The sequence below is a fragment of the Aythya ferina genome (assembly GCF_964211825.1).
Source record: "Aythya ferina genome assembly, chromosome: 3".
Lineage (NCBI taxonomy): Eukaryota > Metazoa > Chordata > Aves > Anseriformes > Anatidae > Aythya > Aythya ferina.
This window is the reverse complement of record NC_140298.1, coordinates 17,842,668-17,860,254: the sequence shown is the minus strand read 5'-3', so window position 1 is coordinate 17,860,254 and position 17,587 is coordinate 17,842,668. Positions and strand designations below refer to the sequence as shown.

At 35.2% G+C, this 17,587-nt stretch overlaps 1 protein-coding gene across 6 annotated transcripts in view; it reads right to left on the bottom strand.

Moving 5' to 3' along the window:
* The window catches only part of CDC42BPA (CDC42 binding protein kinase alpha), a 153,725-nt gene that overhangs the window by 38,152 nt on the left and 97,986 nt on the right, over positions 1-17,587 (bottom strand). For 4 of the 6 annotated variants that reach the window (XM_084514987.1, XM_084514982.1, XM_084514986.1 and 1 more), the window contains 7 exons: positions 16,009-16,114; positions 14,105-14,229; positions 8,571-8,676; positions 7,811-7,959; positions 5,699-5,790; positions 3,433-3,509; positions 2,239-2,286 (listed from right to left, as the gene is read on the bottom strand). In XM_084514987.1, coding sequence (XP_084371113.1) covers positions 2,239-2,286; positions 3,433-3,509; positions 5,699-5,790; positions 7,811-7,959; positions 8,571-8,676; positions 14,105-14,229; positions 16,009-16,114 — 703 coding nt within the window. The remainder of the gene's footprint in view (positions 1-2,238; positions 2,287-3,432; positions 3,510-5,698; positions 5,791-7,810; positions 7,960-8,570; positions 8,677-14,104; positions 14,230-16,008; positions 16,115-17,587) is intronic. The other 2 variants (XM_084514984.1, XM_084514985.1) reach the window with 1 other exon arrangement.

The window sequence follows — 17,587 nt, the reverse complement described above, 5'->3', positions numbered from 1 at the left end:
CCAGAAAGCATTCTGCCTCAGTGTTAGAGAGGCCCTAGATAGCAGTTAGTTACTCCAATTCAGAAAGGTACTGAGAAAACAAAGCTGTTGGACTCCACTTGAAAATATACCAAAGGAAGTTTGATTCTGTATGTGCCAAGCCATCCATATGCAATGATACACACGCTAATACTTGGGGTATTAGTTAAAAAGATTTGATCTGGGTGGATCAACTGAGAAGAATGATCTAAAAGATGTATGGCAACAGTTGGAAATTATTCACTTGCAAAGAAAAAAAAGGTAAAAGCTCATGAAAAAAAAAAAAAGCTGCCTTCTTTAAAACAAAAGAAACAACAACAAAAAACAACAGTGCTTTATCCTGTATTTATTGGTGTCCTTCAAAACTAACTAGAGAGCAAAGAGGAAAACTTTGTTGTCCTCTGTTTCACATTGCAAAACAGAAAATTATCCATTACCCTGTTACATATGTACTTTATTTCTCTTTTAACAAGTTTTTGCAGAATGACAGAATGGTTGAGGTTGGAAGGAACCTCTGGATGCTATCTGGGGGGACAAACCTCTGCTCAAATAGGAACACCTAGAGCAGATTGCTTAGGACCATGTCCAGGTGTCCAAGGAGGGAGATTCCACTAACTCTCTGGGCAACATGTTCCTGTGCTTTGTCACACGCACAGTGAAGTGCTTCCTGATGTTTAGATGGAACCTCTTGGGTTCCAGTGTTTGCCCACTGCATCTTGTCCTCATACTAGACACCACTGAAAAGAGCATGTTTCTGTCTTGCTTGCGTCCTCTCTTCAGGTATTTATGAAAATTGCTGAGATCCCCCCCAAGCTTTCTCCTTCTCTAAGCTAAAAAGTCTGAGCACTCCCAGCTTTTCCTGATAGGAGATCTGCTCCAGTCCCTTCACCATTGTTTTAGGAGAGTAATAGATATTTTAAAGGTACCTTTTTATGAAACAGCCTGCTGATATAAACTAAGTGTTCCTAATGCTCTGGCAACATACCAAACACTTCCTTAATTCAGTGAAGAATTGAAATATTAATTTATTATACATTTAACAAGACAGGAAACTATACTCTATTTTACTATACTACTATTTTTGGTGTAAGAAAATTACAATATCAGCAAGACAAGGGTTTCTATGCTACACAAAAATGCAGACAAATGCATGCTACTATGGTACCATAAATGTACATTCTCATTTTGTCTAAGGTATGTATTGAATTGCAGATAAAAACATCTAGATGAAAAGCATTCTTTCAGAATTGCTGAAAGGAAACTCAGTCAGTAGTATAGGCCTATCTGCTATACAGTCTGTTACATCATTCACAGCAGACATTTCTAGAATAAAATTAATAACATTGCATTTTAATGCAAATATGATTCTAGTATTTTAAATATCTACGTATAAATACGCGTGTATGTGTATGTAACATATACACATAAAAGTACACGCATATGTACGCACAATATACACAGAATTGCAATGGGTGGTATACTACAAATGATGCACAGTATTTACTTTGATTTTAAAAGTTTGTTAGTGTTTACACATATGGGCTTATTACTCTGGTCTGGAAGAAATATATACAGTCAATTTTCAGCTTTTAATTTAATTTCCTTAGCATGCAACTAACCAGCACAAATATTTAAACACTGTTGAGATCAAAAATTAGCATCTCAAATACCAATAAAAAAAATCAAGAAGGTCACTTCAGATATAATGAAGATTACTTCTTAAAATATAGGCTAAAAAGTATATTAATAGTATTAGTATATAATACTAATAGCATATAATAGTATTTTATTTGAACTGAGAGAAATTAACTGTATGGAAAAAAACCCACCACTTTCACTGAAGTGACCAGAAAAGTTTTGGAAACAACTAATGATAAAATAATAACATGAAGCAATAGAACTAAATAAAATAAATATGCCAGTGCTTTTAGAACCATTTTCCACAGGTCATATCAGTAGACAAGGCCCCAAAACATCTTCTCCCCATTAGAAATACCCTTCTGAAATTAAGATTTCTTTACCTGCACATAAAGAAAAACACTGACTTCAAAACTGTGTGTCTATCTATATAGATAGGTGTAAGTATTATAGAAATAGTTCTCTGCTACACTTGCAGCACTTTTATTTCGACTGCATTACCATTTCGAATATTCCAAATCAAATCAAATCAACTGATCTTTCTTACTGAGGGATTTACTGGTTTGAAAGTCAAAGACTTACGTCATCCATAAAATCAATCAATGAGGATGAAGAGGAGGAAAAGGAATCCTATTTTAATGAAAACAGCAGAAAAAAAAAAAAAAGGAGAGAGACAGAAAAAAGAGCAAGATGAAGAAAGCTGTTCAGCGCAAATAAAAGTGCAAAAATAAAGAACTGAAATAAATAGTGCCAATAACAGTTACCTAAGTAATTTTCATTAATTGCCTATCATAGACAATTAATCAATAAACTACCCATATAAAATGAAATTTTTCCAGCATTAAAACACAATGACACAATAAAACCATATTCCTATACTCCAACAGGATTTTTATATTAAAAGTAACTTGTAAGAGAAATAGTTAAAAAAAGGAAATCAAAAATGGTATTAATTGTGAAGACTTCATGAGACAACAATGGACAAATGAATACAAAATGAAAAGTAAGTACATTTTGGAAGATCAGTAACATGTGGGATGTCTTTGATAGCTAAATGTGATGACCTTGTACATGCATCAGAAAAAAACTAGTGCAAATTTTACTGAGGTAGTACCTTGTCCTCATGAATTTAGTTTGACCAATATTTCACCCCAGCTGTTCTTTTGAAAGAAAAGTGATGCATTGCTTACTGTTGATTAAAATAGAAGATATGAAATGTACAGTACTGTTTCAATTTTTCTCCTCTAAGTTTTCTACCTAAACTTCTCTTTTATCTAAAAGTAACAAAGGAATTAAACAGATTTATTTTTTAAGTATATAGGATCTGTGGAGATGAGACAAACAGCAATTATCTGAATTCTACAAACCTGTGAATGAAAATGAACAAGAGATGAACACAACCTAATAAATATACAGCAACAACATTTTCATGGATTATTTACCTATTTTCTCGCATTTTTACCAAACTAGTCTTCATATTTCTTAGCAGTCCTCTGAACACAAACTAAGGCCATTTGAACACCTCTGCTTTATATGTTTGCTACAAAATTGGGAAAATTTCTGCATTCAAGATTATAGAGAATTCACTTTGATTACAAGTGTTCAAAGAAGAAAGCCAGCACCTCAGATGACAAGCAATATTCACACAGATCTCTATGGGGCAATATGATTACAAACAATAACAAACTATCAGCAAATATGCATACAATCTGCATAAAATAGCAACAGTAAAAAGTTTTATTGACTAAGTGAGAAAGAAAATAGCTGCACACTTACTTCAAATTGATCCAGAGCAGAGGTAGGCGCATTCAAAAATGCCAAGAAAGAATTCTGTGAGTCTTGGTGCTTTACACCTAGAAAACAGCAGCAGGTTTTTAAGCTACAGAAAAATGACCTCTTCGTGGAGGACCTTTGCCTTGTTGAATTCAGGGTTTGGGTATCCACCCAATCCACCTCCATTTCTTTTAAATGAGCTGTCACTTTTGGTCTGTTTTCCAGAGTAAGATTTTTTAAAAATAGATATACACCCACTAAAGCAAGAAGCAAACGTTTAATGAACCATTTCTAAGCTAGGATGTGTGTGGAGTGAATTGAACAAGAAAACATAGTGCATGTGTGTATTACGCAGAAGGAACAAGTTTCTAATGTGCTTATGTCTATTTGCAACATGCACTGAATGACACACAGGCTTAAATACTAATGCAGCAGGTGTCATCCCTACTCTACCCACACACTACAGTCAACCGTGACAAGATGGTAGACAACAGCAAATAGTAAATTTCCACAAAAAACATACAAAACATACTATTTGGAGAACATACTGAATTTGCAGATAATACGGGTTTCTTGACATACATGTATACTCTATACCTACATAAATACACTGAAATCCTACAAAAAGACTAAAAAAAATCTCAAATTACCTGCTATTTTCATTTTTGTTGATCTTTTTCCCCACCCCTCCCAGGTTTAAAAATATACTTATCAGAAGAAGGGATGCATGTGATGATCTAAATTATCTTATATACATGGATTTGCACACATGGGAAATTACTCTATCACAGTACACTGAGGGCAGCTGAAGACCCTACACAAATCGTGATTCAGACATCAGTATGTGTCTTCTTAAAAGGGAGAATCAAGTCCAAAGATAATAAGGACTAAGGTATATTTATAGCAAAATATTTGAATAATTACAGTAGAAGTCATTTACTTCTGAAAAAGCTTAATTATTAACTTTTTATTAATACTTTTTTTTTTAAAAAGAAAAAAAATAAATGTTTATCTCTATTTCCACAAAAATAATAATGTATTAATACTAGAAAAAATACAAGGTAAAATATTAATTATGAATTCTTAATGGATTGTTTAACGGGAAGGTAGATTTCAGAAGCAGAGGAACCATGCAAAATTATTTAAGACAGCTAAAGAGTCTAAAAATAAAAGCTAACCATGACAAAGCACTATTGTTTCCAGAAAGATGCTATCAAAAGTTCCTCTCCAAGCACTCAGAAGTATAATCTGTTATCAGCGCTAAGCATTGAGATGAACAAATAACAATTCCCTGAGGTTTATTTGCTAATCAGCACCAGTGATTTTTGAGTATTTTGTATAGGCTTGTATTATTTTTACCAGTCAACCAGCACTTGCATGCCTAACTATCTAAGATGAATGTTATCTGCAATACATTATTGACTGACATGCCATTAGGTTGCAAAGGCTGAACAATATTTTAAATCTCTACGCAACAATTGTTGTCAGGGCTTTGAATTTTTTTCTGAAGTTCAAGCAATTCCCTATAAAAATTAGATAATTCCATTTGGCCTGAAAAATTCCTTACTCCCATGTGACTCACAAGATACAAGTATGAGAGATACTATGTAACACGTAAAGAATCAGCCAAATCATTAATCTTTCCTCATTTTTTTTTTTTCATTTCAGATTTACTATAATATTTCTTCTCCCAGCAACTATGCAAAATACTGTTAAGGCAGATGTTATTAGAGAGGTAACGTTAGGCAGAAATCGCAGACAACTCTCTTACAACCACAGCAAAACAAACATGACCACACTGTTCACGACATGGTTAAAAAGCCAATCAATGACCAGAAACCAATGAATGAACTGCAGAGTGCCTCTGCAGTTGTATCCCCTCTTACGGGTCCAAAAGATTCATAAATGGAGAACACTGAAGAACACAACACTGAAGTTTAAATACCTTCATCCATAAATGAAGGAGAAAAAAAAATCGTACTTCCAGCAGTTTTCTGGCAGTAAGTTACCATGCACAAGCAAAATAAAAATAATACAGTTCCAACCCAGATAATACCTTACTTTTTCAAGTATATCAACAAAATGGATACATATGAGAAGTGCAAATGCAACTGCTGTGGATACATCTCATCGTGCAACAGATGTGCTCACATATTATATACCAAAACCACTTGGTATCGTATTTTACTTGCAAGTTGACACTTAATTGATAAGATATACCCGCCAATGTGAAATATGTTCTTATTTATTTGGATATCATTTGCCATACCCTTTTCTGATCTAAGCTCTTCTGTCTCCTTTTTCAGCCTTTCAATATCTGTCAGCAGTTCCAAGTTCTTCTTCTCAGATTCTTGCAATTTACTTCAAAAGAATACAAACAAAAAAAACTATGTAAATATTGAGAACCCATGATACAAGTCACTCTTTTTTTGTCCAGCTTTTCATGCAATTTGGACTACTGCCCAGTTAAAAATCAATGCCCAGAAAGCTGCATGATGTCATCAAATGCAAAAATAAATTCAGAAACCTGTTTGGACCTGTTTAGTATGGTATCTTAAAAAAGAACAAGCATTAACTACCCTTGTTTACCCACTAGGTAGGCTCATGTCTCTAATTTATGAGTAACTTTTTGAGCCTGCATCTTATGCTCAAGAAAAAAAAGACCACATGTATTTTTAAATTACAAACTGATTTTTTTAATTTGTTAATTCATAGTGCCTGTGATACTGGCAGATTTTGTAGAACTGGTTTTCCTCTCAGTTATTTTACAGTTAGTTGTTTCAGTGCTTTTTGATTCGCAGCAGATAGGTAACACTACTATGCATTTCTACAGCACTTCTCATCCTTGCCTATCAAAAAACCACCGGTTCTCTGTTCTTAGAGGAACTACACTACTGCCTATCATCATGTTACCTGGTGTGAAGGTAACATTTCCCATTTGAGGTGGACAGGGCATTCATTCCCCCTTCACAGATAACATACTTGAATCTCAACTCTGTCCAACTGATTTCCCAAAGCTCCAAAACATGTGAGTGCCCCTCAAATATGACAGAGAAATCCTTCATTTTGCTTGTATTTGAAATTCTTACATCGCATGCTATCCCTTCTCTGCTTGGGGCAGTTTCCATACCTTCTATTGTCCTTCTACATGCTCAGACACTGCAAGGCTGACAGAATTGCTACTACAAAAATCATTCTTGTAGAGAAAACAGTGAGAGGAACAGAATGGGTATGAATCTAAGAGAAGGCTCAGAATTCCTGCTTTAGCTTGAGTACCTAATTCAACCTACAGCAACTCAGACGACTTGCACTACATCTCTAGCCCGGTGAGATTCATAATTTGTAAATGTAACTACCATCACATCACAGTGCAGTTCTTCTCATGGCAAAGTCACATATACTTTAGTTTAAATCAAATTACAACATATCACAGAAACTATGCAATTAGTATGTTATTTTTTACTTCATATTTTTGCATTTTATCTATAAAACATCTTTACTTAATATAATTAATACCTTGTAGTAGGGATCAGAACCACTGCTAAAGAAATTCAAGCCTTCTGTTTAGCAGAACTTAGCTGCAACTGTTAGCAGCAGTGCAAGCTTATTCTTAAACACTCTTTAAACATGGGATTCTCTTGAAGGCACAGAAAATCTCATGTTTTGTCTTTGATTTCTGTCTGAACAAGCAAAGAAACAACAGGTGCCAGCTTCAATAGTGAATGCCTATGAAGAAGGCTTGTGCCACTAAATCTGTGTTCACAGGATTCCAAGAGATTTCCTTAGTACTAGTTCTTAGGCACTCCTGAAGTAGATTTGAAAGTAGAGACTTAGAAATGGAATGTCCTGCTACGGCTAGACAAATACAGCTTCTAAATAGCTTCTTCAGCTATTCACCCTCCTCAAAACAGATTTTGTAATTTAAGTTTAAAAAAAAAAAGAAAAAAAAAAAGAGATCCGAAGAACGAACAAAAGCATTCATAACTTCCCACAAGCACATCTTGCTGCCGTGCAAACCAATATGCAATAATTGCATTTTGTCTGATAAACCACTACAGCTACTAATACCATGGTAAAGAATACATTCTAAGATAGAAAAACAAATTCTGTTTGCATTTGAATTTTTCATCATGACTAGGAGAGATTCCATTATTAAAGAGAAGGTATCCCCTCAAAGTCTTCAGGATTCCAAATCTTCAAAGGAAGTATTCAACTGCTCACACAATAAATACAGATAAAGTCTTTTGTTCACATTTGGATAAAAGAAACTGGCATATCATTCATTATCAAATTTTGATAGACAAGATAATTAAAGTCATGATTTGATGACACTCTCTGGAAGGTATCAAAGTAAATTTCCATTACAACAATTCAGTCTTACCACTCTGTAGAGATACAGGAAGCTTTGACTTTATTCAACTCATCCTGAATAGCCTGTTTGGCTCGGATTTCAGCATCAAGAGCCGACTGTAGTTCCAACCTTGCAGACATATCTAACTTTGCAAAGCGGCGCATCTTCCAGGGCATATCCTAGTTAAAAAAAGCAATAAAAAAAGGGGAGAAGGAAGAGTAAGAGGAGAGAAGGCAGAAAACAAGGAATGTAACTAACTTCAACAATTATGTTTCTCAGTCTATTATATCTCTGTCTATTTAGTCTCTAAATACTAGAGAGTACTCTTATGATTTTTACCCTCAAGTAACAAATAGGCAAGGAGAATGTCTTACACTGTCAGTCTCAAAATCATAGAGACTTTGTGAATTCTACTTTTGATGTGCCTCAGTTCAAATGACAATCAAAAGGACAAAGAACATTCAAAGGACATTCAGAAGGGAAAGACTTCAAGGTTTCCATGACGTCAAGTATACATTTCCTTCAACAGACTAATATAAGATTATAAAGTAGCTACTTCAATAATATCAGAGATAAAAATCCCATTATGAAGATACTACTGCTTTAATAAATGATAAAAAATAAATTTGGCATTCAGTTATTCAGAAGGGAAGCTCTAAGAAAGTTTAAATTCTGACTAATACTGCCTCTATAGACAAATTATCATTGCAGCTGAAACTATTATTTTTTTTTAATTTTACTTTTTTAAAGAAAAAACAACAAAATCTAACATATGAAATTAGACTCTTACTGTAGCTCTTGCACCCAAGCTGGAGTTCCTCAGGGCCTCTAGTTCTTCTGTCATTTTAGAGGCCAAGGCTTGAAGATAACCTCGAGCATCTTTTTCATCACTTACCCTACACAATTACATTAGAAGAAAAAAATGTTTTAACCAAACAATCTAAGAACAAACAAAATTCTCTTCAATGACACAACAACCAGAAACAGAAAAAAGAAGAGAAAGCAAAAATCATAAAATATAAGGAAATGGGGGAAAAAAAACAATACACCATAAAATAAAGTCTACCATTAATTAATATGAATAACACAATGTTTCAGCAAAGATTTACAGATAGTAGCCAGAAGGCAAGACAGAAAACATCCACTCGCAACTGCCATGGGCTTGGAAGAGAAGATCTTCACCATAGCAAAAGCTATGGGCTAAACATCTACAGGTTGCAGTTACTTCTCGGTGTGTGCTTAAGATTTATTTAGGGATGATTGCTTTAATACAGAGGAGGCAAAGATAATGACCACTTGACACACAACTCTCAACCAACATGAAAAAGTAAACGATTAGGTATGCTTTGGGCTTTATTTTCTTTGTCGCCTGCTTACAATTTAGTTCAAGTAAGAAGGTAAGGGTAAGGAGGAGGCCTAGGGAAAAACAGAACAAAACAAGACCAAAAGGTTCTGACTTTAATAAAGTCAGTAAGAGTTTTAATATGAATGAATCAGTATTCTTCCCCCAAGCTATACCAAAACTCAATGGAAGCAGCATATCAGCTTTTGTTCATTTTGGATGTACTATATTTTCAATTCTTTATGTAACACATTTTGACAACCGGGTAAGATGACCATGTCTATACGAACCACTAAAAGTTTAAAAGTGGGAAAAGGTGCAAGAAACAGCATAAGATGCTTTGGCAACCAAGGGGAATGCATAGTGAAATGGACGGGAAAAAGAAAATGGAGTTTAAATAGGAACAGAAAGACTGCAAGGCTTTCCAGGTGAGAAGGGAAGTAATTTTTACAAAAATGTATGCCAAGTTCAAGAATACTCCTCAGATTATTAAAAACAGTAAGTATAAATGGTACAATTTAAAGCTGAGATACCATTTTGTTGTCCACTAGGTGGCAACATTCTCCCAGTACGGAGATTGATCAAATATGAACCCCGGAGTTCTTGGAGTCTTTTGATTTGTTACTGTTTTGCTGTTGGTTTTCTAGCTTTTAAATAGTTGTGTGTGTTTTTTTTTTTTTCCTTTTTTTTTTTTTTTTTCCCCTGTTGGTTTTCAAAGCTTTTAAATATCTGCCATCATAACACTATGCTTAAAGACTCCAACTTAATTTCCACCCCCACAATCAATTAAAACAAACAAACCAAAGAACCCCCTGCTTCTCCAAACATTCTCAACACTTCACTCTGCTCTCAAACCCTTAAGTTTCCCCCTGCCCTTCTGAATTTCTGTTTAATAGCTAATTAACCTCTGATTATTCCTACTTCAAACACAATGCGTGTAACAAATATTCAGGTTTCCTTCAGTTGAACTTCCTGAGAATTTCTGCTAGTTGTTCAATGTATCATCATACTCCAGATCACTTTCACAATTTGTATATGCTTTCTTCTGAAAGCAAGCAGGTTTCAAAAGCCAAATAACTACTTTGGGGCTTTTTAATGTTTGATTTTATGCATTTATTTATTCTTACCTTTTTATTTTTTAAATGAAATCAATAATTCAGATAAAGTCAACCACACTGCATTTGGTGGAATGAGACCTAGTCAACAAGGGTTTTCATTCATTATTTTATTCATTAACTGAATATTCTGGGTAACATTAATCACAGTTTCTGCACTAAGCTGATTCTAATGTCTACTAATGTTCATTATAATAATAATGACCACTCTAATGATTGGGTAATCCAGCTATGATTTTGCAAATTTTCACGTACACGCTCAATATATAGAATTATTAATTTGAGCTAGCCATCTAAGATGCCTTTTCAATTGGTGGAGAGAAAAATTACCTTCTATAGCACTAGTCATGGGATTACCTACCTTATGACTTCTAAAACTAGGTTACATAAATCCCTCCCAGAAAGGGTAGTAAGTTAAGATTCTTGCCAAGAACTCTGGGAATCAAGAGCAAGATTTCTGTCGACCTCCTTTTGGTAACAGATCAGAAATACAGTGCCATGGCTATTTAAAAGATTCCTTTTTAAAGTGACTGTGTTAATCTCAGATGCAATGAATTTCTTTCCCAACTCCCATAGGAAAATATAGAGCTGACTAAAAAATCTTCAATATTTCTTATTCTTGTCAAAGAATGATGAATGATTTGGGTAATGTAAGTATGCCGATACGACACCTCCCCTTAAGGCTGAATGATCTGTGTGAGTCTTATTGCTACCACATTCAAATTTGCAATGCAAGCAAAACTAAAGCTTTTCTGTTAAGAAATTGGCTGTATTTATGGTGTCTTGGGATAACAGCAAACACAAAAAGGGGTTTGTACATTTGCCATTACGAAGATGCAAAAGAGGACAGTAAGAATGCATGGAAAGGCTAAGGGGAACATTACAGGCCACTGAAGTTACTTGCATGCTATAAAATCTGAAGAAAAAAAAAAAATTAGAAAGGCCAAAGAAGTTATGAAGACAGCAACAATCCTAACCACAAAAAATGTGGACTCAAAAGTGTGGCACATTTCCTGAGGGATTTATTAGATGGCAAGGCACTCAACGGAAGTGAATAACTCCTAGGGCTTGTGTTACTTAAAACAGGGCTAGAACAAATCCTTTGAATTATCACTGGGAGATGAGCAAACTTTTTACCAAAACAGTAGGCAAAAAATATTTTGAGAGGTGGAAAGTATGCACCCAAAACACATATTTTAATTTAATCCTAAATGAAAACCTGCTAGTTTTGGAGATGGAGCCTGGAAGTTCTACCGTGCTTTTTTATGTCCAAAGCTAACTGGAAAGCAGCGGGAAAACTTAAGGGAGATGAGGGAAAGAGCGGGATCCTCCCTCTCTACTCAGCGCTGGTGAGGTCACTCCTGGAGTACTGTGTCCAGTTCTGGGCTCCCCAGTACAAGAGGGACATGGGGCTACTGGAGTGAGGCGAGAGGAGGGCTACTGAGATGGCAGCACAGCCAGGGGACTGGAACAGGTCATACATGGAGAGGCTGCGAGAACTAGGCCTGTTTAGCTGGGGGAAGAGAAGACAGAGGGGACCTTATCGACATGGCTAAATATCTGCAGGGATGGTGTCAAGACAATGGGGCCAGGATCATCAGTGGGACCCAGCTTGTTGCTGGGTCAAGAGGCACCGGGCACAAACCAAAGCACAGGAAGTTCAGGCTGAATATGAGAGGGCACTTCTTTACTGGGAGGGTGACAGAGCTCTGGCACAAGCTGCCCAGAGAGGTTGTCTCCTGCTCTGGAGATGATCCAAACCCGCCTGGATGCCATCCTGTGCAACATGGTGTAGGTGACCCTGCCTGGGTCCCCCAGATGAGCTCCAGAGGTCCCGTCCAACCTCAACCATTCTGTGGTTCAGTGAAAACATTCTGTTTTCATACCAAAGATGCAGACAGGTATGGATTTAAATTGCATGTTCTTCCAAGGAAAACAGACCTGTGGCTGATTAAATATGATCTTTTTTTTTTTTTTTTTTTTAAGACTTCTTTCTTTTAAAATGTTTCCAATTATAATGGGTGTTTAAAATTATTCACATAGCACCCCAAGTTCCACAGCACAAAATCCCCAGATAAGGACCCATTTTGGTACACAGTGGTGAATTCTAAGGCTAGCAGATGGACATTAACAGATTATCTGGGTAACACATGGGAGATCTAAACACAGAAAGAAATGTGAGCAACTACATGGCCTCACAATGCTGAAAAAAAATAATATATGCAGAGAGAAATATGAAGGGAAAATTGAGATATGTACAGTAATTAAAAACTGAAACCAAATCAGAATTTTTAATCTCCTTAATGTTTGCCCGTAGTATTTCTTTTTTTCCTTTTTAAACCTCTTTCCCCTCCCCCCAAATGATGTCTGATACATGCAAGATGCCTTATCATTTATCTAAACCAATTCAGCAGTACATCTTCAAATACTAAACTCTCTCATAAATTGGAGAAGGGACTTTCTGAGTAGGCAGTTGGTACATTTTTACATCATGTCAAGTAAAATAATCCACATTTAATGCTGACTTGTCTTCTTCCACAACTCTAAATTTTTATGAATGCTTTCACATGTAAATCTGAAAAAAGATTTACAGACAAGCATTTTTTTAAAAGCAATATGCAATGCAATATAACAAACTTATGTCTCTTCTAACCTTGATTTTTTTCTAAAGAAAATATTTCTGATCAGCTACAAATACACCACCCATTAAAAACAGCTTTAGTAAATATATGTATTTTTACTTCTCTGATGCAGGCAGTCTACTAAGAGTTGTATGAGATGTGGTTTAAAAGGAATATGCACAATTGGAGCCTTAATTTTTTTTTTTTAACCTCTGCAATGAATTCACTGTCTTGAGATGTTATTAACTTCATGACACAGATTGGAGGTACATAATTTTATGCAACAGGAAGTTTTACACACTTCCAGAAACCCAGAGAACAGCCTTCTTTCTGGTTATGTATCACACGGTTGTATTCAGAAACCAAACTTTCTATTTAGACAACAAAACTATATTGACCATATAACAACTAACAATCTAGTTTTCATTAAAACAAGTATTTCCCATTTTTGCTTTGACATGTCAAGTTAGTTATTTAGTTGAGACAGATAAAATGAGAAAGAACATTAGTAAATCAAAAAAAAGATGATTATATGGTGATGAAGTCTTCAGAGAGGAGACTGATCTTTACAAAAAAAATATCTGGATACAAACTGTTCTCGTAGGTGCTAAACACTAGACGGAGCCATAAAAAGGAGGGGGAAGGAAAACATGAATGGAGGGGAAAAATGAAAGCCGTCTATAAAAAGCAATCTTATCCTTTTGATAGTTTCAACTTGTTCTTTTTCCCTTCATTTATTAGAACTGAAGACAGAAGACTTTATAAACATAAAATCATTATTTAACAGAAATATTAAAAAACCCACCACTTGACTGGCATTGGGATAGTCTCAAACCTTCTGCCTTGCTGCCTTATAAAAAATCACATAAAAGTACTATATTTGTTTCACTCTGCCACATGCCAAGCAGATGAAGGAAATTAATGCCGAGACACAAATACTCTCAAGTCACTGCTTTTCCCAGGCTTGTTCCTCCTTGGAGGCGTGAGCTCAGCAGCACATGATTCCTTTCAGCATTCTTCCAAAGCCACAAGCCACACCCAATGGCTATGATTCTTTTGCACTTAAATAGTTGTGTTTGCAAAGACACTTTCGCTCTTAAGGAGGAACCAATTTTCCAGATATGGATATTATTAAAATCTCATGCAAAAATACAGCAGAATCCTGCCTGGATGGTGTGCAAATTTCACTTAAGCACTTGCGAATCCAAAAACTCAGCAATAGCCCTACCACATACTGAGTACTCACCACTGGATGATCTCAGTGATTTGGGCCTCCCAGTGGGCCACAGACTCCTTTTTATCAGCTAGGTCTCTCATCTCTTCTTCCAGCTGCCGGTTATTCATACTCAGCCTCTCAAACATGGTGGTGAGCTGAATGAGAAATTTAGGAACTTGTTAAATGTATAAGCTACTGTGACTCCATCACATTATGAACTCAGAGCCATGCGTTCCCTCTCCCATTTCATACATCTGCTTTAAAAATATTTAATGCCCATTATAATGAACACCATACAACAATAAAAGCCAGAATCGTTTCTCTGGTATGACTTCAACTGTACTGAAAGGTCTGTTTAAGAACTGAAACTTCATTTTTGCTCTAACAAACACATTAGTTTCTAGAGAATTACTCTCCAAAAACCCATACAACTCTTAGACAGTTTCTGTTTTGCACCATATAGATTGGGAATACTCTCTATATGAAAAAGCCAAACAAGGGCACAAAAATAGTTACAGCTGAGATAAAGCTGCTCTCTCTCTTGTTTAGTAACCATGGAGAATGAGAGGCTTAACAGATACAACCACAAGTCAGTCCTGAGGTTCTCGAGGTATTTTACATTCCTTTATTTTTCATTTCACTCACATGTAGACATGGAAATTGAAATGAAATGCAAATCTCTACGTACAAAATGGAATACCTAGCTATTAACCTTACTCACATTTACACAGCTGTCACTCATACATGCACCTTCTGCAAGACAAAAGCCACAGCTAATCTGATTGGGTACGGGGAACTAAACCTTCATTATGCTAAATAATTATTCACAAAATCAAACTGGAACCAGACATCAGATTGACTTTATAGAAAGGCCTGCTGAGGAGAATGAATCTCACATAAAAGGTTTCTTTTAGCATTGAAATTCATTAACAAAAATCATGAAAAAATAACATTTTTTAATCTATGCTGTTCTTTTATGCTCCTTATATTACTCTGCTGCATACTTACCATTCAGTGGACTTATGATTTAAATATGCCAGTTGTTTAAATGTCACTTTACAAGACAAATACAAAGCTAACCAAATTTAAAGAAAAAAAGAACATGCAAAATGACTATCAAAATGACTAGTCTCTTGCTGTTCTTCGACTAGACCTACATATAGGCATATGTGTTACACTGCTTACACTGGTATTAAAATACACTTTAATTTGAACACTGACATGCAAACATCCTTGCTTTGAAGAACACTGTACTTTAATCATATTTTTAGATTTTTTTTTTGCATTAAAGAAAGAACAGGCAAGTTTAGCAAGACTTGACTCATCCAAAATGAACTTGAAAAACCTCTCAAAATGAACAAGAGGTAACCAAAATGTATGAAACATAAATATTTATATATGAAACATAAATATTCCTTGCTCAATAGTCTTCAATTAAATTGTCTTATCCTTTGTATTTTTTTAAAAATATCTCAGAGTAACAATCTCAGCAAGCAGGAGGGGCCCTGTTATTTCACACTAATTGACATGCAAATATACTCTATGTAATCACATCATTAACTATATATTTTTATATTTGGGTTACACAAGCAAGTAATAACTTTGTTTGGGGGGGGGGGGATTAAGATATTGTTTAATATTAAATCTTAGCTAACTGTAAAACCATGTAACTAAATTCGTACCCAAATACACTGATATATCCATATATAATACATATACAAATATATATCCACATATATAAAAATATCTATCCACACATTCTGAAATTCAGATGCACGTAGATACTCTCTATTCAAATCAAGCGTTAATCACAACTTTTGGTGTAATATTAATTTCTGCTAAGAGATACTAATAATCAATACAGTTTTACATTGTCAGATTTGTACACAGCATACATGAGTTGTAAACTCAGGACACAACTAATCCACACTTACTTTATCAAGTTCATTTGAAAGTTTTTTGTTTTCCTCTGTTAGAAGATTCTTTTCTCTTTCATACTTCTGTTTGAACTCTGTTTCAAATTCTTCTCTTTCACTTTGGCTAAGAAGTAAAACGAAGTAGAATTAGAAAGTTTCCTTTCTTAAATTCACCATACTCTACTTACAAACATACACGCAAATCAACACACAGTAGCTGAAAGTAGAATATTACAATGATAATACCTGATCCTATTAAAACTAAGACCATAAAGTGTTACACTACCATTTTAGGACTGTAAGACAGTCTTTGATTTTATCATCAGAGTTATCTTTCCTTCAGTACAGTACTAACAGAGCTCCACTGAGCTATCATTTATCAATCCTCTTGCACATATTTTAATATTTAATGAATCTCTCAAACACTGAGCAGCTGTAATTCAGCAGACTGAAGTCTGTGTCAATATTCTGAGACATTCAGGGTAAATTCTCTGAAAGCTCACAGAAATGTTATTTTAATTTACAGATCTCCACAGTTCCAGGTTTCACACAACGACATGCAAAAACAACTGCGTATGAAAACAGAACATACAGAACTTAAATTAGGGGAGTTGGGGCTGAGTCACCGATGAGGAAAACTTACATGGGCAGTAAACTTCAAACAATGTAGCACAGCCTGATGTCACATATGAAGAGTTAATTCAGGTATTATGTATTTACTACCAACAAGAAGTGAACAGATAACTTTTACATTCCTAATATAACAAGATTCTCGTCTAGATTAGGACCATTCTTTTGGAAAAACATTTCCAAATAGCTGTTGCCCCCAGCCCTTCCTTTCTCTTGTGGTGTCATTCAGTAGAGAAGAACCCCTGATTGAATTTTTTCAACTTCGATTTTGCACAACGAACATGAGAACCTACAATTAAGTAAAACTGCTTGGCAAAACAACACTGTAGTTTCCTTAAAGAGGTGTACTGCAACGTTGTAGACATGTAAGTCCCATCTCAAATCTACGCTTTTGAGACTTGCTACATTTGTGAGGTTTCAGAAAGACGTTGTTGTAGCATCTCATAATCACTGTGACCGATAATGAGTACAAAGTTCATCAGTAGGTTAATGGAACTGTACTATAAATGCCACGGGTAGAGAAAATATCCATTCAATAAACATCCCTGTCCAACATTAAAAGGTTTGAAAAAGTCTGTGATTCTGTGATTCTGTGAAGTGCTCAGTAGAAAAAGGTTAACACTGTAAAAATAAAGTCCAGTGGAAACTGTGCCTTGAATATTGCAATTGCTTTTCTTGATAGCAATCAGAATTTTATGCTGTGGAATAAAAAAATTACAACCTCACCAATTTTCCTGAGATGTAGAACTAGTACAAGTCTGGCAAATTGCAAGAACACCCTTAAAAGCAGAGAGGCATCAGTGGTTACAGTGAACCCAGTTAAGAGAAATGCTGGTTTGAATTTCCTATTTCTAATTTGAAATTCATTTAGTGCTTCAACCACTCTTTGAAATCCAGTACAACATGTTAGACTCGTGGTGAAATCCTATGTTGCTAGGCATCCTTTGAAACATAACCACATCCTAGC